The sequence below is a fragment of the Brachyistius frenatus genome, unplaced genomic scaffold (genome assembly GCF_029030835.1).
Source record: "Brachyistius frenatus isolate BFR_SWC_R1_liver_20210118 unplaced genomic scaffold, ASM2903083v1 Contig_230, whole genome shotgun sequence".
Taxonomy (NCBI): domain Eukaryota; kingdom Metazoa; phylum Chordata; class Actinopteri; family Embiotocidae; genus Brachyistius; species Brachyistius frenatus.
Window position 1 is genome coordinate 531,958 of NW_027210829.1, and position 23,175 is coordinate 555,132.

At 37.4% G+C, this 23,175-nt stretch overlaps 1 protein-coding gene and 1 pseudogene across 1 annotated transcript; one reads left to right on the forward strand and one right to left on the reverse strand.

Annotated features, from left to right (window-relative positions):
* The first annotated feature begins 5,306 nt into the window (after positions 1–5,306).
* Positions 5,307–18,668, forward strand: LOC138633668 (uncharacterized). Its single transcript, XM_069720042.1, has 6 exons — positions 5,307–5,369; positions 5,934–6,263; positions 17,405–17,752; positions 17,984–18,109; positions 18,205–18,251; positions 18,337–18,668. Exons 1-6 carry the CDS (start codon positions 5,327–5,329, stop codon positions 18,466–18,468), a joined length of 1,026 nt encoding a protein of 341 aa, XP_069576143.1. The 5' UTR covers positions 5,307–5,326; the 3' UTR covers positions 18,469–18,668.
* Positions 7,705–9,652, reverse strand: LOC138633669 (uncharacterized; annotated as a pseudogene).
* Positions 18,669–23,175: the final 4,507 nt, after the last annotated feature.

The window sequence follows — 23,175 nt, forward strand, 5'->3', positions numbered from 1 at the left end:
CAAAAAAAGGTTCCGGTTTCGAATCCGGTCCTGGGCCTTTCTGTGCGGAGTTTGCATGTTCTCCCTGTGCTTGCGTGGGTTCTCTCCGGGTTCTCCAGCTTCCTCCCATCATCCAAAAACATGCACCTCAGGTCAGGTTACCTGGCGCCGCGCTAGTGGCAGCCTGCTGCAGCATCTCCCCCCTGAGAGCCCCCCTGCTGTAGTGAAGAAATTTCCCCTCGGGGATTAATAAAGTGTATAAAATAAATAAATATGCGTACAAAATTAAGTTTCACTTCTGCTATGTTTCAATTGTTTTCACCGTCTTATAGTAACTTTTGCAAGATCACTTTGCACAAGCACAAACCATCATTTTCCTTTAAACAGATTAGACTCTGAACCTTGTGGCAGCAATATAGTGATTTGAAAGTCAGCCTGTATATTTTTAACTGCCCACAACTTCCTCTTACCTCCTGTGTGTGTATGTCACAACAGAGACTGAGCTACGAATGGTCATATTTTCTTTTCTGAAGTCGACATTGTATTTAGTTTCATTTGTATGGAGTGTTATTTATAGCAAGACATCACTTGATATATGACACAATGTTAAAACCTTTCTGCACCTGCTGTCATGTACGCAGACTGGAAAAATCTGGTCAATATCATTTCCTATTTTGTGGCACACTTAAAAGCCAACACGACCCACCAATCAGGTCGTTTTAAATGTGTACCCTCCCAGTTCATCTTTTCCTCCCATGCGATAAAAGTGCAATAACAGTAATGATGCAGCAGTGCGATCCAATTTAACTGCCGTCTCGTGTGTTTTGTTGCACATTGCTTTGTCTGTTTCTGATGAACCAGAAAATGTTGATCGTATTTTGCGTTGCTCTTCTGTTCACACTTGGTCGTAAGTACTGAATGCTTATACTTGTGTTTCAATGGTTGTGATCTTACAGCTACTTTTGATTAAAGGTATCATTTTAAATGTGTTTTTCAGGATGCACAGATGACCACAGCTTTATAACAAAGACTGTCGGTGTCGGAGAAGATGTGACTCTAACATGCAGCCGCAAGTCTAGCTTATCAGGATACTTATTTTGGATCAAACTTGTTGCTGGAAACTTGCCTGAAGTCTACGGAGCGACTTACACCTTTGATCATGCCACTGTTAATAAGACTCCTCGCATCACAGCAGAACAAAAGCCAGGAATATATGTTCTACATATTACTCAAACAAGGCTGAGTGATACCGCCTTTTACTACTGCGAAGAAGTACTTGAACTTCAATCTACACATCGTAATATTACTTTTCTGAGAGTGAAAGGTAAATGTATTCACCTCGTTGGTACTCAGATTTTACTTTGCAGAAGTTCATATTTTGCAACCAAAATTTTAATAGGGAAGGTTGGTGGTGTAATTTGGTATAATTCATGACTTTAAATAAGCGCAAAAGTTACCACACATTCTTCTTGCAATTCATTTTAAATTGATTGAAAAATAAGAAAATACTCTTCCTCATTTTCAAGGACCAGATCCTGATATCACGGCTGCCATTCAGGCCTTTCCATCTGACCCTGTGCATCAGGGAGACTCTGTGACTCTGCAGTGTTCAGTCCTGTCTGACTCTGAGAAGAAAATGTGTCCGGATCGCAGTGTGTACTGGTTCAGAGTCGGATCAAACGAATCTCATCCCAGTGTGGTTGATATTTATAGAAACAGTGATGATAGTAAATGTGAGAGTATTCCTGAAGCTGACTCTCCACAGAAATGTGTCTACAACTTCTCGAGAAATGGAGAAATCAGCTCCTCTGATGCTGGGACTTACTACTGCGCTGTCTCTACATGTGGGGAGATACTGTTCGGAAACGGGACGAAGCCGGACGTCGAAGGTATCCACCTACTTGTCATATAATTTTTTTTTTTTAAATTCAGATTTAATCTTTCAATTTAAGCCAAGTTAAATTTAATACATCGGTTTTGAACGTGCATTTGTAGTATCAAGAGTCAAATTAAAAGTCCTATGTTGTGCATTAACTTTTGTTGTTTGATCCTTCTCTTTTTCAGGAACCAACATTTCATCATTTGATGATTTGAAGAGGACCACAACAGTTCTGTTTCTGCTGTGCGCTGCTTTGGCTCTAAGTTTGATTGTTATAGCCTTACTGATTTATACCATTAAGAAAAACAAGTATGATTGCTTCAATGGTAAAAAAGCCTCACTTTTAAATTGGTCTACATTTCATTTGCAGTATATAATGAAATTTTGTGCGTTCTTACTATTTAACTTTGTTTATATAATCCAGCAGCTGCTGCAGCGCAAAGTCATGCTCCAACAACCTCTGGTGATCGACAAAGTCAGCAGGTAAGTTGTTTTAAAGATGCGATGTTGCGTTTGTACCTTTATGTTGAGATCTATCGTTTTAGAATGATTTGTCATGTATTTTTTTTTACAGGCAGATGAAGAAGACTTGGTTTATTCTGTGCCAAATTTTATGAAGAAGAAAGTTGGCCGAAGTGTAAGGAGGGATGCAAAAGCAGCGGGAGCAGACAGCATCTACGCTGATGTCAGGGTTTTAGGGTACGAATTACAACATTCACACTGAAGGTCCTACAAGATGTGAGTTTGTTGTTTGTATAGTCAACCATGTGAGAAATATTTAGAAACATATGTGAAATTGTATTATAGAGTGACATTTTCTCTTGAGTGTCATAGATGTCAGTTTTACATTTGGACCAGATCTTTGTATTATTACGTTTAGTTTAAATTTATTTCAGTTTTTGTTTGTTTTTGTAACAGGTTAAGATAATATAGATATACTGTGTTTTTTACAAGTCAATGTTGTTTTCTACCTTTCTCTCTATATTTGATACATTTTTGTAAAACCGAATGTAAAAAAAAAAGCGAAATAAATAATTATAGAATAAATAACGGAATGATTTTATTAAATGGAATAAGCAATCAAGTCTTATTGACCTCAGGAACAGTTTGTTAAATAACTTAAAAAGGTATTTTCATATTAACCAAGAGTTTTATTTATTGAGCTTTGTATTATTTATGTCTATTTATTTAAGCAGTTTAAAAAAAAATGCAAATATTTTATTGACAGTTTTTCAACCGTTTTCTCTTAATTTGGTGATTTTTAAACATAAATTCTTCTCAGATGAATAATTGATCTTCTCAAATGTCTGCTTCTCTTTTGTATGATCAAAAGCACATTTTTATTTATAATCTGAAATTCAAGCACCGATCATGTGAATGTTAAGCAATGGTTATGTTAACACATACTGTATGTGTATCAGTACAAGGGTGTATAATTCTATCCTGGCTCCACCCGACAAGTGTTCACAGCTTCAGTTTTCATTCTGATTTAAGTGTGGAAACCCAATTCACATTAACGTTTGCTCAGCAACTCTGAAAGGCAGACCCATCAGTGAACAATATGGGTGGTTCCGTGTGATGACATTGAAATCAAGCGATTTTTATTCATTTAATTTTTTCCTGTAGTTGCAGCGGTAGAGTTTTGGCGCTTATGGTGGTCAAAGCTGATTGGCTAAACGCTGCTCCAGTAGTTTTAAAATGAACCTGAGCTCTACGCCCAGTTGGATGCAACGACTGGAAACGATCTTCGATTGAATTTGGCCATGCCCTGATATTCACGTGGTGAATTCAGGTCTGGTAAACACCAGATTAATACATTTTCCTATATTCTCAGGAAATGTAAATGGCTTAAAACAGTATTGTGCTTTAAAACCTCACACACTTTTCTGTACTGAAACTGAGTAACCATATTGTAATTGAGAGCAACTGCCATTGCTTATGGGACTCCATATCTCAACTACTATTAGATGGATTAAGTAACATTTGGTAAAGATATTTGATGGAAAAATAATGAACTCATCATACTTGTCGAATGTTTGTCTATCTGTTGCACAACATGTTCTTATTGTCTCAGGAAAGAGGACCTATTTATCTGTACACGGCATGGTCTCAGACACGACGTCTCCGTGTCTGGATCCTGTGATCTATGACCTCACTCAGTACTATCTGTCCACAGCATGATCTAATTTACGACGTCCATATGTTACGACGTCCATTATCTTGTGACCTACAACTGAACTCAGATGTAAAGGAAATGGGGGTGGATGTCAACTGCTTGTCACACTGTATGAAAGCTGCCCTACGGAGGAGAGACGTTGAGCAATGCTGGACATCCTTCTTTGAGTGTACATGTATTTGCTCCTTCTTGCAAGAATAAATGTCCGATGTGTTTGATTTTGAATCCAGCCTCTGAGTAATTTTTCTAACAATATTCATGGTCCTTGAGGATTGATCCTAATCCCTTTTCCTTTATTGCAACCAGCAGGTTAAAGTTTTCATTTATTCTACATAATATCTTAACATCTATATGATGGATTGGCACAAACGTTGGTACAGTCATTGTTACCAAAAACATGAACAATTTTCATCGTGCACCATAATCAAGCTCAAATTTACATGACGCTACCATTAACCTTAGCATACCAACAATTGCAAATTATTTTAGCACTAAACACAAAGTACAGTTAACACATTCAACTAAGTGACAATAGTCTACTTGATAAAAATGTGGTCATTGCTAGTATGTTATAGAATAGTTACTTTATTAATCCCGCAAGGGGAAGTTTTTTCGCGACAGCAGCATTATAAATACAGGTAAAGCAATAAAAATAATAAAATTGATCATGCTTATATTACCTTTAAACAGAGCCACGAGTTTTGCAGCACACTTTGTACATGAAGATGGATACCACAGTAAACATTAAACTTCTACCTGCTAAACATCAGCGTGTTAGCATTTTCAGTGCAAGAATGCTATCATGTTGATGTGAATAGGCTATTTGGCCTAAGTGAAACCTGACAGAGCCACTAGAATAGCTTTGTAATGTTTACTTATCAATTTTTGAAACGCTAATAATGACACAAACTGTCCACTTAATGTTTTACCTGTCAGCCCAATTGATCATTCATTTCTCCTTTAAGTCTCTGTGAGCTTGGAAATAAATAATGTACATGTTGTACCAGCCAAAGAGGGCTGAACAGATGTGAAGCTGTGATCTTAGCACGACTGAGTTTCAGTAAATAGATAATAATTTAAATGTCTGTGAAAGTCTTCACAAAGACCTTTTTGCACCATTTAATAGAAACACCCAACTCTCTTTAAATTAGAAGGGCCTACAAAGCCTGATAAGTCATAAAATAGCACAAGAACAGGATGACAGGAAATGTGCTTTTGAAACCAGACACCAACATCACATCACCACATCAATGTTGTAGCACTCTCTGAAAAAACAGTGAAGAGACAACACGATGTTGTGTTTGTGGATTATTCTGATATTTGTTCATCAGGGACGTAAGTGCTTTCTTCCTCTCTTCAATTTATTTGGGTGTTTGGTAGAAAATGAAGTTGATTTTTTGTTTTTGGCAGTTTTGTTTAGTGTAGTAAAATAATTACTGCCACTTTCCTCTTTACAGTTGGCATGAAATGGAACACATTTAGGCCATATTTAATATTTGTAGCTGTAGTTTTATGAATTAAAGTGAATATGAATGCATGTAATCCATGTTTTCTTAGGTTAGGTTAGGTTAGGTAGTTACTTTATTAATCCCCGAGGGGATTTTTTTTTTTTTGCTACAGCAGCATACAGAAGCAATAAGATAATAATAGAATAATAGCAAAGCAATAAAATAGGAGTAAAATAGCAGTAAAAAATATAAAATATAAAATGCACAGTATATACAGTACAGTATATATCTAGATATATATATCTATATATATATATATATATATCTATCTATATATTATATACAATATAATATATAATAATATAATTCTTCTGTTTCTATTTCATTATTATACGATATTGTGATTATTATGTTTTACCAATTATAAATTATTCATTGTCTTTTAATTCAGACTCGCTGATCTCAGTGACCACAGGTCAGCTTGGTGAACCTGTGACCTTCACATGTCTTGTCCAGGATTCGGATATCAGCTTTTCACGAGTTAAGTGGTACAAACAGAGTATTGGTGACACGCTAACATTAATTACGACAATGATGAAAACTACTGCAAATCCTACATTAGCACAAGGGTTTTCTTCCAATCGATTTAGTGCAAACTGTACCTCAGACATAACCACTCTGACCATTTTGACGTTGATCCAAGAAGATGAAGCACTGTATCACTGTGCTGTCTCTACCTGGAACAATGAGTATTGGAGTGGGACCTACTTGTCTTTAAAAGGTATCTTTATTTTACTAATATTTTACACCTTCAATCCCTTTTATTTGTATTTTCTTATGTAAATTAAATGAAACGTATGACCCCCTCAATCAACAATCTTACTAAGGGGTGGGTTTGCATTTTCATTTACTTTCATTTATAAATGTTAACTCTTATTGTTTTTGTTTTTTTGTGTCAGGGACCAGCTTTGGGTTGTCTGGTAATTTACAGGACATAATTCCGCTTCTGCCGTGTGCTGTCTTGGCTATAAGTGTGGTTGTTATTGCCTTCCTCATTTATGTTATCAAGAAAAACAAATGTCATTGTTTCAACGGTAATTGAATTTAATATAATTATATAATTTATTTTTAAGCTAATGCTAATTTTATTCATTTTGCAGTACATCTATGAAATTTAAGATGGTGTACCTGGATATATTTTTCTAAATATAATTTATTTTATTTGGCAGCTTCTGTTTCCATGCAAGAAAATGTTGCAAAAAGGAATTCAAAGGTAAAATTAAATTATGAAAACAATTATGATGCATTTACGTTGGTACAAGTCATCTCTCAATATTTTCTCTACATTTCCTCAGAGAGACGGGGACCCATGGATTTACTCTGCTGTCGTCTTCACCATGATAAAAACTGGCAGCGGTGAAACAAGAAATCAAAAAGCGATGGAGGTAGAGAGGATCTATGCTGCTGTCAAGGCTTTTGGGGCAGATTAGCAAATCAACACCTGTGTTTGGCATTAGTTAGCACTATATGTGCAAGATATTGTCACGATAAAGTTGCCTGTGACATATAGTTTGATTGATTGAAATTTTTTTAATTTTATGTTTTTAAACGCTTAAAAGTAGTTATGCTGAATCAAAAGGCTTTTTTTTATGCTGGACTTCAAATTTGTTTCACTAGATATTACAGCTTTGAGTGACGGTCTTCCTTCATCCTTCTATGCTGCCTTCACACTGATTCTCTTTTGTCAAAAGCAGTTACTGCCTATGCCAGCATTATTATTCATATTATGATGCGTGTTGAATTTAATGTGTAATATGACCATGTGATTAAAGTCCAAACGGGATAATTCTGTTCTTTTTTTCTTTATTTAATCAACAGTAAAAACCGAACAATGCTGCTAAGGAAAGATGAATGAGGGAAGACCCAACTGCAGTTTCATAAACTTAACTCTGTACTCTGTCGGTATAATAAATATGTTAAAAGTTCTAAATGTCACTTTTTCTCTTATTGTTAATTTATTCAGTATTTACATTAAACCTTAAACTGGGCCAGAAGTCTTCAGGTTCTCCAAAATGTGTTTTTTCTTAATATCAACAAATTTAACAGTTTAAACTTGTTCACAAAATGAGCAAAGAATTGTCAAAGAAACACACTAAAACTGGCAGAGTTCAATGCAATGTTATATTTAATATCACAGGGACAATACAACAAGTCAAGGGCTGTACCAAGGAAGAGCACTGCAAAAAGGTATCAAAGGGGCTTTCATGTATACTTTCCTTTTGGTGGAGCTTATGCTTTTCTTTATGCTTATAATTGATTGAAATGATCCATTACTTACAGATCTTCCCCTAATGTCCAACATACTACAACAGACTATTCAAACAATTGAACATTAATAATAGGAGGAATGGTTTTACACTGATTCAATCAAATGGGCCAATGTGATGTTCGGGATCCACAAATCCAGAATCTGTTGCTGTACTTCGCCTGTGTTGTTGAACTGACATTCAGTTTCTTGAGAAAATCAGGATTGCAATCACAATCACGCAGAGGGCCAATAGTATCCCAAGCACGATGACAATTGGGTCCCATACTTGTCCTGAGATTAGAAAGAATTACAAAGCAAACATTCTATTTTTTACTCATCAATGACTTGTATAACTGACAGACTGCAGTTGCTATAGATTATTAAATGTGATATGATTAAAAATAAGATTTTGAATATCTTGTTTTAAAAAACTGTCATTTCACTTAATAGAATTTTAAGCATCTATCTTGGAGAGTCAATAAATAGTTTGTAATAATCATAATAAACATTAAGATTTTATTGCAAGGAAGATTACATCTTATTTTCTGCTTTGTAAGTAATAAATGAAGTGAAGTAAAAATATTTTGCACTGTTCTGGCCACAAGATTGCATGGAACGATTAAATCAATACACAATACAATTATCAGGGATAAACCTGAGTTTTGTTTGTATCGCTCTTTCCACTTAGGGTTCTTGGTATAATGACACAATTCACTAATGTAGCAGCTTGGATTTTTGATTGTGTGCATATTTCTATCTAGACAAAGATAAAATTGTTGCTGCAAATAGAAAAATGGCACACAAAATAAAAAAAATTAAAAATGAATAAACAATGTTAATCATTCATTATTTAAATACAATGATAAAACTGCAATTATTTTAATAAAACTGTAAATACATACTTATTTCCACTTTAGTTCCTTCACCAAACAGGGTCTCTCCACATGTGTCCACAGCACAGTAGTAGGTCCCAGCATCAGAAGAGTCTCTTATGGTTTTGGACAGACGGTAAACGCATCTCCTTTCCTTTTGTTTATAACTGCTGATATTGTCGGTGTAAATGATTCCTGGAAGGGATTGGAATCGAGCTTTGAACCAGTGCACACTGCATGCACCTGGACACTGATCTGTGTTTTCTTGGTTCTTGGAGAGAAATGAACACTGCAGAGTCACTGGCTCGCCCAGCCAGACCGACTCCACATCTGGACTTTGTTTCACGTAGACAGATTTCCGCACATTTTTACGATCTGATTCACAAAAATAACATGAAAAGAAATTAACTATAGTTCTTTGGGTATTCACACAGTTATAGAAAACACAGTAAAATGAATATTCTTTACCTTTCACAGCCAAGAGTGTGCCATTAATAAAAGCTCATTTGTATGCCGATCCTGCTTGACAGAAATATGTTCCTTCATCTTCTTTGCTTGTGTTTCTTATGGTAAGAGAATACATTTTACCCACTTTCGTGACTTCAAATCTTGGGTTGTCAAATTGTTCTGCGAGGTTTAATTTGGCAAAAATTCCCATGGCAACTGTTTGGACCATGTATCCAAAATACAGCCTGTACCAGTAGAACAAGCTTGTTCCATCCTCAACGACTGTACATGTCACAGTAAAAGTATCACCAAGTTCAGCCACAGTCAAAGAGACCTGTTGAGGAACCTTCGGGGTTTGCATCAGACCTAAAGAAAAGAGAGAAACAAAAAGAGTAATTACATGCAATATAAAATCTACCATGACTTACCAAATATTTTTTGTTCTGTCATGTTAATTAAAAAACTTGGCTCATTAAATACAGCATAATAGCGGCACTTACACACTGTTCCAAGAAGAATCAAAGCAGCCAGTGTTCTGAGCATCGCGATACAGCTCACTTCTCTGCGCAAAAGGGTGTACATTTTTTACAACGCAGACATCATCCTGATTGGCTTAAACACAGACACTGCACTTGCAGTACCTCTAAATCTATCATAACCATCATGGCTCCAATGAGTCAATGATAGATTTTCTGGACAATAAGGTTCCTGAATTAAATGGTCATAGTAACAAAAAGCCCAGTGTCGTTAATTCACTCCTTACATACAAATGCAGCGATGGAGATGTTAACGCACACTCTGGGCTGAGCAAAAAGCTGCACTGTGAACCTCAGCTCACCCCCTCTTCCTCCACCTCGAGCACAAAGTGGCTGAGCAGTCCTGACGTCTTTCAAAGAAAAATTGACAATGCGTCTGATCTGTTCTGTTTTTATCTTATTGACTTGCATGAAGTAGGAAGTGTTCTTGGGGCGTGTTGCGATATGCATGAGCCGCATGTTCATGTTACTGAAACGGACCGGAGGAGATCAAAAACGAACAGACACTTAGTTCGGATGCCTGCTTCCTTTTCGTGGTTGTAAACAGAAGTTTATGCTCTAATTCCCAAAGGGAAAGTAAAGATATGGCGAGAGAGAGAGAGAGAGAGAGAGAGAGAGAGAGAGAGATTTTTTTCAGGAGCCCTGCACCACACTGCCATGTGTGCGTGCATGTTAAATGTTTAGCAGTAGGGTTTGTGCACACCGGAGAACAGCCACTGTGTAATTTGAACCCTGAAAGGCTTGTTGACATCTAACATTTAGGACTGGAGTTCTGTTGACTCCTGTTCCACTGCTACTGCTTCTTTTAAAGCCGATCGTACCATGCACATGTTGTCTCTGCTTTATCATGCTTGGATACGGTAGGAATTCATAATAAAAAAAAAAAATCTTCTGGCAGAGTGTTTAAAATTGTCATCATTAAATGTGAGTTGGGGTGGTGGAGAGCAATTGTGTTGTTGTGAGTGAGAACCTTGTTCATTTTCAAAAGGCTGTGAGTGAGCATATTGACATGTTGCAGAACCAGTGCCATCAAGCCGCAGTTCAGGTTATTTGCACCCTGACCCTGGGGGATAAATTCATTCATGCGAATATCAAAAAAAAAAAAACCTGGTTGTGCTGAGGCATGTCTCTGCCTGTGACCTATTATGCTGTTTACCTAGAAAAGTTGATTGCATAGGAGGTGCAAGAAGGAAGGTGCTGCATGAGACAACTAGTTTTGGTTTGACCAGGGTACTTGTTCGTTTTACTTGTACTATACAGTGGTGTGAAAAAGTGTTTGCCCCCTTCCTGATTTCTTTTGCATGTCTGTCACACTTAAATGTTTCAGATCATCAAACAAATTTAAATATTAGTCAAAGATAACACAAAATGCAGTTTTTAAATGAAGGTTTTTATTATCAAGGGAGAAAAAAAAAAATCCAAACCCACATGACCCTGTGTGAAAAAGTGTTTGCCCCCTAAACCTAATAACTGGTTGGGTCACCCTTAGCAGCAACAACTGCAATCAAGTGTTTGCGATAACTTGCAATGAGTCTTTTACAGCTCTGTGGAGGCATTTTGGCCGACTCATCTTTGCAGAGTTGTTGGAATTCAGCCACATTGGATGGTTTTTGAGTACGAACCGCCTTTTTAAGGTCATGCCACAGCATCTCAATAGGATTCAGGTCAGGACTTTGACTAGGCCACTCCAAAGTCTTCATTTTGTTTCTCTTCAGCCATTCAGAGGTGGACTTGCTGGTGTGTTTTGGATCATTGTCCGGCTGCAGAACCCAAGTTGGCTTCAGCTTGAGGTCACGAACAGATGGCTGGACATTCTCCTTCAGAATTTTTTTGGGAGACAGTAGAATTCATGGTTCCATTTATCACAGCAAGTCTTCCAGGTCCTGAAGCAGCAAAACAGCCCCAGACCATCACACTACCACCACCATATTTTACTGTTGGTATGATGTTCTTTTTCTGAAATGCGGTGTTACTTTTACACCAGATGTAATGGGACACACACCTTCCAAAAAGTTCAACTTTTGTCTCGTCAGTCCACAGAGTATTTTCCCAAAAGTCTTGGGGATCATCAAGATGTTTTCTGGCAAAAATGAGACGAGCCTTCATGTTCTTTTTGCTCAGCTTTGGTTTTCGTCTTGGAACTCTGCCATGCAGGTCATTTTTGCCCAGTCTCTTTCTTATGGTGGAGTCATGAACATTGACCTTAACTGAGGCAAGTGAGGCCTGCAGTTCTTTGGATGTTGCTGTGGGGTCTTTTGTGACCTCTCAGATGAGTCGTCGCTGCTCTCTTTGGGTAATTTTGGTCGGCCGGCCACTCCTGGGAAGGTTCACCACTTTTCCATGTTTTCTCCATTTGTGGATAATGGCTCTCACTGTGGTTCGCTGGAGTCCCAAAGCTTTAGAAATGGCTTTATAACCTTTTCCAGACTGATAGATCTCAGTTACTTTCTTTCTCATTTGTTCCTGAATTTCTTTGGATCTTGGCATGATGTCTAGCTTTTGAGGATCTTTTGGTCTACTTCACTTTGTCAGGCAGGTCCTATTTAAGTGATTTCTTGATTGAGAGCAGGTGTGGCAGTAATCAGGCCTGGGTGTGGCTAGAGAAATTGAACTCAGGTGTGATAAACCACAGTTAAGTTATGTTTTAACAGGAGGGGCCAAACACTTTTTCACACAGGGTCATGTGGGTTCGGATTTTTTTTCTCCCTTAATAATAAAAACCTTCATTTAAAAACTGCATTTTGTGTTTACTTGTTATCTTTGACTAATATTTAAATTTGTTTGATTATCTGAAACATTTAAGTGTGACAGACATGCAAAAAAATTGGAAATCAGGAAGGGGACAAACACTTTTTCACACCACTGTATACATGCTCATTTGTAGCATCAAAAGATCACAGAGATCTGGTTACACTGTCCAGTTTTGGTTGAGGACCCTCTGTGAGCCTGACTGACTACTTCCTACAGGAAATAAAAGAGAAGTGAATCAGTAACAGTGCAGCAGTATAGTCCAATTACTTTTTTTGTATATATGGAGAAACCCACAATGACATAGAATTTACATTAATCAAAGGACAGGAACATATTTTCAAATACATTTGTACAAATCCTAAAACACAAAATCACACTTTTCTCGATTCTAATGATCTAGAAATATGGTACATTCATTGTGCGTCACACTGCAAACAGAAGGGACAAGAGTTGACTTTTACGTGTCAGATCTACTACTCGGTGAAAATGTGGTTTACACTGTTTCATCTTCCCAGCAGGGACATCGTATGCCTCAGAGAACAAATTTAACAAAGATCAGTCCCCTCTTCATTTTGTCTTTGAACTGCATGTTTTACTCTTGATAACAATATGTGAAGCATGAAGATCCTCAAAGTAATTCTAAAAGGACTTTTATATATTTGAATGTTTTTGCAGCATTAGATTTTAACATGAATATATGTTTTAATTGGTTGACCTGCACCGGATAAACATGAAGCAGGTCAGACTGTGAGAGGGAGGATCACAGCTCTAACTCCTGCCTTTGATATGAAAGCCTTGGCTGGTCTAAAGACAAAAATACAAGTGAGAATGACAGGAAGAATACAGCTTTCATATCACACTCTATCTTGACAGCTTAGCCACAACCATGCTTAACTTTCTTTGCATCTTTGTTTCTCAGAAGTGATTATAGATGTATGTATGTGCTTACACATACATACGGTTGTTTCTTCCCCTTGTGCTCAGGCCCTTTATATTTATTTCCACAGTATTCTGCAGATAGGGATGGACAGAAGACCCCCATTTGCAATTGTTACATCTTGATGAGTTAAGGGAGTTACTGTATAAGTGGGTAACCTTAAATTGTGAGATGTTATTTTATCCAACCCAGGGAAACTCAAGTAATCAACATCCATTTCAGCCATGTTAGTCCCATTGTTTTCGTAAATAATGAAAAAAACATGCAACAGACAAAAATGCATTTTTTTTTTTTTTTAAAGTCTTTGACTCTTAACTCGTGTTTCAACATCTTGAAAGCTCTGACCGTCCTCACCCACTGCTATCTTTCACAATCATCTATAGTAAAGCAGCAATGACTGTGGGCGGGCTGTCATTGATGATGTGGAGCTTCTGAATTCGTCGCGGCTCCTCTGGATCACCCTTTTTTAATCCAATAACAATCTGTTTTTTTTCATGTGACCTACACAAATAAATCAAATCAATTAAAATCCCTGTTAAGTGATTGGGAGCAATATAGATTTTGGACAGATATACATTTAAAACTTACTATTTTAGCTAGTCTACCAAAGAACGTTTGTGATTAACCTTTTTTCGGTTCACTAGTTTTCTCTGCTATTTGTTGACTCATCTGGGTTGTTGTTTTTTTTTTACCAAAAGATGGCAGTGGTGTTAAGACTGCAGATGATGCACAGCTCTGTTCAGTTTTGAAATCTAACTATACACTACATGTGAAAAAAAAAAAATCACAAAAACAGACGAGGGTAGGTTATGGGTATTGAACGTCACTGAATGCAACTAGAGAATTTCATGCCTGTCATGATTAAGGATTTAATCCAAATGAAATGCGAAATATTTTGAATAAAAATAGTTTGGCATGGGTTCAAATTCAGAGTCCACCCAGAGGTACTCACTTTACTGTGATAGTCAACAAAACTCTGCCATATACCATCACAGAACACAACATCAGACTAAGGCAGGACTATTTTGTGTTTAGAACTAAGTTGAAGGCAAAGATGAATGCAGTGATGCTATATTTGACATAATTCATTATTTTTCTTTAATAGTTTAACTAATCATTCATTAAAGGTATGGTTATGCACAATGAGGGACAACATTTCCTCATCTCACACGACCGTCTTAAAGGCTTGGTTAAGTTTAGGCCCAAACATGCTTTGGGGAAATTCATGGTTTGTGTAAAAATAACTATAACTACTACTCAAAGTTAGGAAAACACCTTTTTTAATACAATTGCTTAACTGTTAAGGTTATGGGACATTCGTTGCTATGGTTACAATAATAACACCATAGATCAAGGTTTTAAAATGATCGTGGTCATGATTAAAAGCTCTGAATGTAGTGTTTGTTAATACTGAAGTTTGGTACATGCAAATCTATCTGTAAATTATTATTAGTTTCTTTTTAATCCTCATCTTTGGACAAGAGTGAAAGAAAGACCAACAGAAAGGCAGCCTGTGGTTTTGACAGTGAATTGATGTCTCAGTATTTTTGCAACACAACTTATAAAACTTCCTGCAAATGTAGAAAGAAACATCAACAATAAAATCCTCTACTTTTGCAGACTCGTAGTACTTTGTAAGATCATTTTTGTCGTCTAAGCCACATCCATACACTGACAGATGAGCTGTGGTGAGCCGTTTCTCCGCCCTTTGACCAACCACTGAAGCTGTTTTCTCAGAACAGACCTGACAGATCCTTCAACAGGATATGCAATGAGGGTAAAGTTGCAAGAAAGGAAGAGCTACAAAAATCCCCCAAAAAGCTAGTTACTAGGACTTTAGTGAGATAGTAATTTAGTCAGTTAATGTGACTGTTTGCTTTTAACAGTATTTATTCATTAAACTCCTGCCTTAATAAGCCTGAGTTGCACAAACATTTTTACATCAAAGTCACTGGCCATTCAGTTTCAGATTGACAGGAAGATAAGCCCTGCTGAAATCACACCTTTGTTAAAAGGCCAACCACAACAATGCTCAACTTTCCGTGCATCATTTGTTTGTTAGTGCACAGACTGTGTGCACAAGCAGAAAAGTAGGAAGAGCAAAAGTAGTTGTTACTTCTTTCCATCCTTGCATATTTCTGTGCGTGATTGTGGGTTGCTTTGTTGTTGTTGACGGAGTCTCAGACATTGTTGTACAGACCACTACTTTGTGAGGTGCTCTTTCAATGGTGTTGAAAAAAGGGTTTGCTGTTTGTCCTAATGGTGGCCCAGGATTTCTTGTCACAAAAACCTCAACATTTGTGGTTACTGCAAGTAAAAAGTTTCCTTTTAAAGAAACCAAACTCCAAATTTCGTAAATCGCCCACTGGTTCAATCGCTGTCTTTTGGTTATAACTTTGCTTCCTTTCTTCCTTTCATGTAAAGTTGTGACATGCCTCTTTGCTGCTGAATGTACAATGAATGTACACAGTGCAATAAATGTCTGTTCTATTCTCTTCCTGCTTATGTGTTGGCAGACAGAGCGGGTGAGTCACCATTAATGATAAGGTGTATGTAGGTTAACTGGTCCTACATGTTTCTTCTCTATGTTTCTCAGTGACAAATGGCAAGCTAGATTTTTAGTCATGATTGCAGAATGGTTCCAGGGATGTGGAAGTTAGTTGGTATGTTGGTTCACCCATCACTTTGTTCCAAAGTTGATTTCAACAACTACTTAAAGCATCGCTGTCATTTTGTACCGACATTAATGGTCTCCAGAAGATGAATCCTAACGAGACTGGTGATTCCCTAACTTTCCACTAACCGGTTGGCAGTTTTCAGTGAAATGTCTCAAAAACTGTAAAATGGACTGCCATGAAATTTGGTACCCTTGTTAATTTCCCCCTTGAGATGAATTGTAATAATCTTCCTGTACTGTAGTTTAAACTAAAGAAACCTTTCGAATGAGAAACCTCATTTGCAAACTCTGACAGGAGTAATATGTAAAACGTCCAATTTGAGTTATGCTAGCAAATTACAGCTCCAAACACCACTCTGCATCATTCGACTTAAGATATGGGAACTGATGAGCAATATGACACAATCATATGTAATTTGAATGTAATTGAAATGTTTAGTGAGGACTTTGATTCTCCTCGCATTTGGGTAAAAACTTTATATGTGTAAACAAATATCTGAGAGGAGTGGGAAGGCAAGTCACAAAATGAACTTTGTTACATTTCAATATAGCCTGAAACATCCGTGTTAACTGCTCAGTAGAAGTTCTGCATGTGCTGCCTTCATCTTGTGGACACAAAGTATTCCCTCTTGTATATTTGGTCTGACACTTGCATTAGTCTTGCATATTTCTTTGTAATACAGATGACAACATCTACCATGTCAACTGTTACAAACCTCATACAAATAGTTGATTTACCCAACTCAAAATCTGCCCCCAAAAAAATCAAAAGGTCACAGAGAGACAACCGCACTAAACAAATAAATGACATTTCAGAGTTAAAAGATTGAGTAAAGGTGACTACGCTCAACACGTGTACTTCTTTACATGTTGCGTAATAACCAATCGGATACATTTGGAGGTTTTACCTTTCACGAATACTTCACTTCCTGAACTCACACAAAATACCAACAAGGTCTGTAACAAGTGCCAATCTCACGATGGTTGTTTTATGGATTACATTGTTTTTTGTTCACCAAGGATGTAAGTGCTATTTTGTCTCCAAAATCTTTCTCTGCCAAGAATTTAAATGCAAACTTGTTCATTTTACATCATAACTTTTCCTCACTGTTCACAATCTGTCTTTTCATGTGTTGTATTGTTTCATTTAATACAGATACAATAATTCCCATAACCACAGTTCAAGTTGGCCAACCTGTAACCTTAATAGGTGCTCTGCCTAATTTGAGTGTGAGCCGTAGGGAAGTCCACTGGTACAAGCAGAGCTTCGGAGAAAGTCTGAAAGTAATAGTAACACTGAGGACGTTGACAGAGCCCAAGTATGCACCGGAGTTTTCTAACTCAAGATGGGAGGTTAAGATTGACAACAACTTTAGCAATCTGACGATTGTCAGGAAACAGTCAGACATCAAACTACACCGTCACTCAGTGGCCGACAGCATCAGGTCCAGGCCGAGACTCAGCAACTCTCCAGTGTTCAATCCTCTCTGACCCTGAGCACATGAAGTGTCCAGGACATCACAGTGTGTTCTGGTTCAGAGTCGGATCAGATGAGTCTCATCCAGACACCATCTACACTGACGGAAATAGAAATAATGAATGTGACGAGAAATCTGATGCTCAGAAGAGCTGCGTTTATCGCTTCTCTAAGAACATCAGCTCCTCTGATGCTGGGACTTACTACTGTGCTGTGGCCACATGTGGAAGGATATTATTTGGAAACATATCTAAGCTGCACCTTGGTAAGATTTTGAGTTCAGTAATATAAGACATACTCTAATTATGTTGATACTCACAATGTGGTAAATAATGGTAATGCTGTTAAGAAGCACTCAATTTGTTGTTTATGAAAGTATTACAATTTTCAAGTGTCTGATTTTTCATGCAAAATTAACTAGTAGTAATTTTACTTTTCCAATCATCTAACCACTGTCTATGACTTTCATTGTTTCTTCCTTCTCATTCTGTTGTAGGATGCATGTTTTCACAGGAGGGCAGCACATTTATTTTTCTGCTCTGTGCTGTCTTGGCTATAAGTCTGATTGTTATTGCTGTCCTCATTCACGCCATCAAGAAAAACAAGAGTGATTCTTGCAAAGGTAAAAGAAGTAATTCATATTTTCTCTAGACAATGAAGTTTAAATGATTGAATCTTCATTTATTGTTCTGTACTGTAATTTTTTTTGTTATCCAGCTGCTGTTGGCTTGCAGAAAAAACGGGTTGGACAGAAACATCAACAGGTAAAGCACTTTTATTGTTTTTTATCTAATCAAGTCAATAAAGGTTTTGATATTGCTCATATTTTTTTTTCATATATTTTGTCAGACAGATGAGGACACATGGATTTATTCTGCTGTCATCTTTACCATGATGAAAGCTGAAAGAAATGCAGTAAAGGATGGGAAAGAAGAGAGAGAGAAGATCTACACTGCTGTCAAGGCTTTGGGGTTGGATTAGACTGTTAACTCATGCTTGGTGTTCATTTGCTTTGAATAATCAAGTTGATAAACTAACTAAAGGGCTTCCTTTATGTTGCAGTACTGTACATACTATACTGTGTATCATCTTAATTCAAATTTGTGTTCTTTTGTTTAAATGTATTTACACAGAATTTATCTTTTTCACGTAAAAATTACAAATAAAACACACTTTCTAGTGCCAAACTGTTGCTGCTGGTGTGATCTGTTTGTCTTTCTAAACACTTACTAACGTCACAGAAATCAGTTCAGCATTTAAATTGTGCAAAACGGGTGTTTATCAGGTTTGTAATCTTGTTAACAGCTCCGTACCACCTCCACTAACCGGATATTGCTCACTGCAACTTCTATCTCTTCCCCAGAAATTAGGACAGAAAAGTTGATGTGTGCTCTCTGCTGACGTTTCATGGCCATGGTGACATCACAAATGTGCACATACTACTGGTCACCTAAACATTAGTAGCTCAGGTACAGATATTGCCCAAGGGACATAACTTGAAATACTTACTCATGAAAGTTATAGCTTCCTCTTGCTTTGTGCTGTGACAGTGCTGTGCTGTGGTCTCATTCAATAGGATCAGATTTTCTTCACTACCTTTCTTACTGAGTAGTAAGAATATATAAACAAGGAACTGTTTGTGGTTAAAAGCTGTTTTCTTCCTATCTTGGTCTTGCTATTTTTCTGTTTGTGCTAAGCCTTTAGTTTTGTTTCTGTCTCCCAACATAAAAAACAGAAGAAATATCCCAGAGAGAATCATATATATAATATTTAAAAGATGATATATTATGGGGAGAATTGTGGTTTCCAAATTGATATCGGAAGAAAACAGGACTTCTGTGTTCACAATATGTGTTCACACGTACGTGTATGGGGGCCTGTTGCAGGCAAGAAGTGAAAGGAAATGTGACCAAAAAACACGCAGACAGTTGAGAGTTGTGGAGAACTCAGAGACGGTTTGAAAAAGTTTGTTGTGTCACTCTCGACTAATTTCACTGGTTAGAATTTTGCGGAAATAACTTCAAAAAGTAAACTCAAAAAGGTGTTTCTATATCTATGTTTGTCATTAGTTTCCTGATGTGCAAATGACAAAGAAGCAAAAGGCTTATACATAAAATACATGAGGCTCAACTGCTATATTGGCATCGAAGTCAAGAGCATGAAATTCTTTTCATGTAACACTGATAATACTAGTAGCTCCAGAGGTTGTTTGACTGAGTGTCTCTTGTGAAAAAGATATTTTCAGCTGTGGTTTCAATTCTTTTTTTTTCTTTTCTTTGTGCGCATGAAGAGAAAAAGTGAGAGAGACAGAAGCCAACCGACTGTTTTTACCAACGAACCACAATTGTAGATACAACTGCAGATAGAAGCATGGCGAGTAAAACCACATCATTTGATGGAGCAAATATAATTCAAATTTTTCTTTATAAAATGTTTAACATGTATTTAGATTAATAAAAACCCTCAGTCTTTCTGGTCTCAGAGCACTTTGTAAAGGGCTTCTGCAGAGAGGAGCGCTATAAGAGCTTTCAGCAGACTAAATTTGTTTAAACTAATTGATTGTTTTTTTTTTTAGGTTTTTAAAGGACAAATGATGTCAAGCGTTCTGGTGTTTTGAAATAACAGGCATCAACATCCATATGCATCTGTTATCATATAATAAGCAATATAAATAGTTGGATTGTTTTTCATTTAAATTGAATGTAATTATGTTATTGATATATTTACAATGGATCTGGACAGACTGCAAGTACATCAATGTACCAAGTGGTGAACAGTGCAGCAGTGAGAGAAATAGAGAGACAGGAAGCAAAGCCCCTCTGCAGTGACACCTTTGCTTGAAAGCTCAACCACAACAATGTTGAAGTTTCCATGCATCATTTGTCTCAGTGGTGACTGTAAATCTGTTTTTTTTTTGTCTGTGTTTTATGTGCAAGCAAGGAAATGCAGAGTACAAAGGACACAATGGATGAGAAAACCTTTTTGTTTTAAGTTCAATTTTACAGTCATGACTTTTCCTGTGTCCTTCTTTATATCAATTTTGTGTGTTGTGGCCCGAGGCCTCACACAACACTGTTAGGCAGTCATTGATTTACTGTGAAGTAATCTCTATGGGTCAGAACTCAGACAACATTTGTACTATTAGGACACTTTTATGAGTGATTGTATTGGCAGAAATGGAACAAAACCAGTATCAGATCCAAACAAAATCAACTTTATTTCAAGAGCAGTTCAGCCTCAATGTCAACAAGGAAATCGAGGCCATGAAAGAGAAGCTCAGGACGCTTACAGTTGCGCTTCATGACGGCAGCAATAAAACCAAGCGGAGGTCCAGCCCCCAAACTCTGCTGCTCCCGCTTCTGTTCAGCCAACACCACCACAAAACATTACTGAGGGGGAGTATCTGAAACAGAAGGTGGAGAATCATAAAAGGGCCTTACAGAGGATCAATCACCGTCTGCGAGAGGAGCAAAAGAGGAGGCAAATGGCAGACAACAGATACTGTGATTGGAAAATAATGTGTGTGGTGGAGAAACAAATACAAAAGGAACAGCACATGAGATTCTGCTTTGAAAAGGAGGTGAGATGGTCCAAAGACATCATCAGAGATTTGAATCGGTGCTCCAGAGCTGACAATCTGGCCGAGTCCAGTGACATGAGGAAAAGCAAAGGGGATCTTGTGTCTGTGATCCTGAATGAAGAGCTGAGGGGTGAAGAACTCCAGAGAGAACTGGAGATCATAAAACTCCAGCAGGAAGAGGCCAGCTGGGAGAATGTGACTTCATAAAGCAACTATTTAAAAAATTAAAAAAAAAAAAAAAATCCCCCTCGGGGATTAATAAAACCTAACCTAACCTAACCTAACCTAACCTAACCTAACCTAACCTAACTAGAGGACAAGACCAGCTTCTACGTTGAACTGTCCACCATACATAAAGCACAGACAGGGGACAATAAGACTGAGAAAGAAGGTGGAGGAGCTGACGAAGCAGCTGAAGCACTCCGTGGAGGCCGTCAATCACAAGCCTGAGGTCGTCTCACAGGGGTCTACGTCAGAGGACAACGTCACGACGGTCTCTACACCAGAAATGGTCTCTACACACAAAAAGATCTCCCCACCAGAAACAGTCTCAGAGGACTCTGTACCGGAGGAGGTCAGCAACCTCAAGCCTGACCTCGTCCTACAGGATTCTACACCTGAGGACAACTTTACAACGGTTTCTACACCAGCAAAGATTTCGAAACCAGAAGAGATCTCAACACCAGAAGAGATCTCTTCACCAGTGGAGGTCTCTGAAATAGCAAAAGTCTCTGGAGATGTTTTAAGAAATCCCTGACACCAGCACATTGTCGCCAATAGAAAACATCTTAAGCAGAAGCAGGATAAGTGAAAACACACAACCGCTGGTACATCTATCTTTGTGAGGGCCCTCATTTACAAAAATTTGATTACTCCTTTTTCAGTTTTTATTGGTCCTCATAAAGATAAATGTCAAAGAACACAGAGGCAGTGCGGCATTAGTATTTAGTTAGTGTTTAGTCAGTATTTAGTTAGTGTTTTGTTAGTATTTAGTTAGTGTTTAGTAAGTATTTGGTTAGTGTTTAGTTAGTATTTGGTTAGTGTTTAGTAAGTATTTGGTTAGTGTTTAGTTAGTGTCAGGGGTTTTCGTGAGTTTTCTCCAGGTGCTTCGGTTTGTCCCTAAACAATTTGGACGTTGTATAAACTGTAACAACTGAAATAAATGCTGTTGTCATGCACAATGGGTGTAGCTGTGGCTCTGTAGAGAAGTAAGTGTTCTTCATAGTGAAGTTTTTCAGTGGTTACAGTGCCGGCCATACAACTGTAACGTCCCTCCGTTACAGCCAGACACCTGTGTTACATGTAATAGCCGTGTGTACACCAGCAGCAGATGTGGTGTTTTTAAGAGGAAAAAAGTCTACCTCTAAAGTCCCCCTCAATAACAGAAACTAATAACACGAATAAATCAATCATCTAAATCAGTTCAAATTGGTCTGTGTAGCTCATAATGTCATTTTTTTTTTTTTATGGCATTCACGTTTTCCTCAACAACAAAAATGTAGTCCATGTGCATACAGTGGTGAGAACATATCGTAGCAGTTGTGCAATAATGACAAACTAATGTAGACAGGTTGTGCACTAATGTGTATATCACGAGGACAACAGGACAGGATGTAAACAGCATCTGTAACAGCAGGTATGTGCGTGAGAAGCAGTTTAACGTCCTACCACAGAAGAAGAAGCAACAGGGTTAGGATTGGAATTACGGGAGAGAGAAATCCTGTATTTTATATCCTGCTTAAATATTGCCTTGCGTCTCAGTATCGTTTTATCATAATTAGCTGGCTATGTAACATTTACTCGCAGCTATAATTCGTATACAAAACACAGCGAGGTTTCCTGTGTTACTTTAAAACTCAGCAACAGTATCAGTGTTGAAAAGTAATGTACATTTTCTAAAATGAGGTTTTTAGGTAGTTTTTCCTACACTTGTTTACTCCAGAGTAAACAAACTACTTTTTCACTTGATGCTACGAAACTAAAATGTTAAGATGCATATATTTGAATAAGTCACATCAATTTGACTTGTTACAGAGTATTTTTTTTCACTGTAGTACTGTTAAAGTTACTCATTTGCATGTTTCGCTGCTGGAGAAGGAGGCTAATAT

What these genes read in the sequence shown, in the direction of transcription:
- LOC138633668 (XM_069720042.1), top strand. Translation starts at nt 5,327, where the DNA reads ATGTTGTGTTTGTGGATTATTCTGATATTTGTTCATCAGGGAC. An exon ending in GACCTACTTGTCTTTAAAAG is followed by an intron (nt 6,264 to 17,404) that starts GTATCTTTATTT and finishes GACGATTGTCAG; the next exon opens with GAAACAGTCAGACATCAAAC. An exon ending in TTGGACAGAAACATCAACAG is followed by an intron (nt 18,252 to 18,336) that starts GTAAAGCACTTT and finishes ATATTTTGTCAG; the next exon opens with ACAGATGAGGACACATGGAT.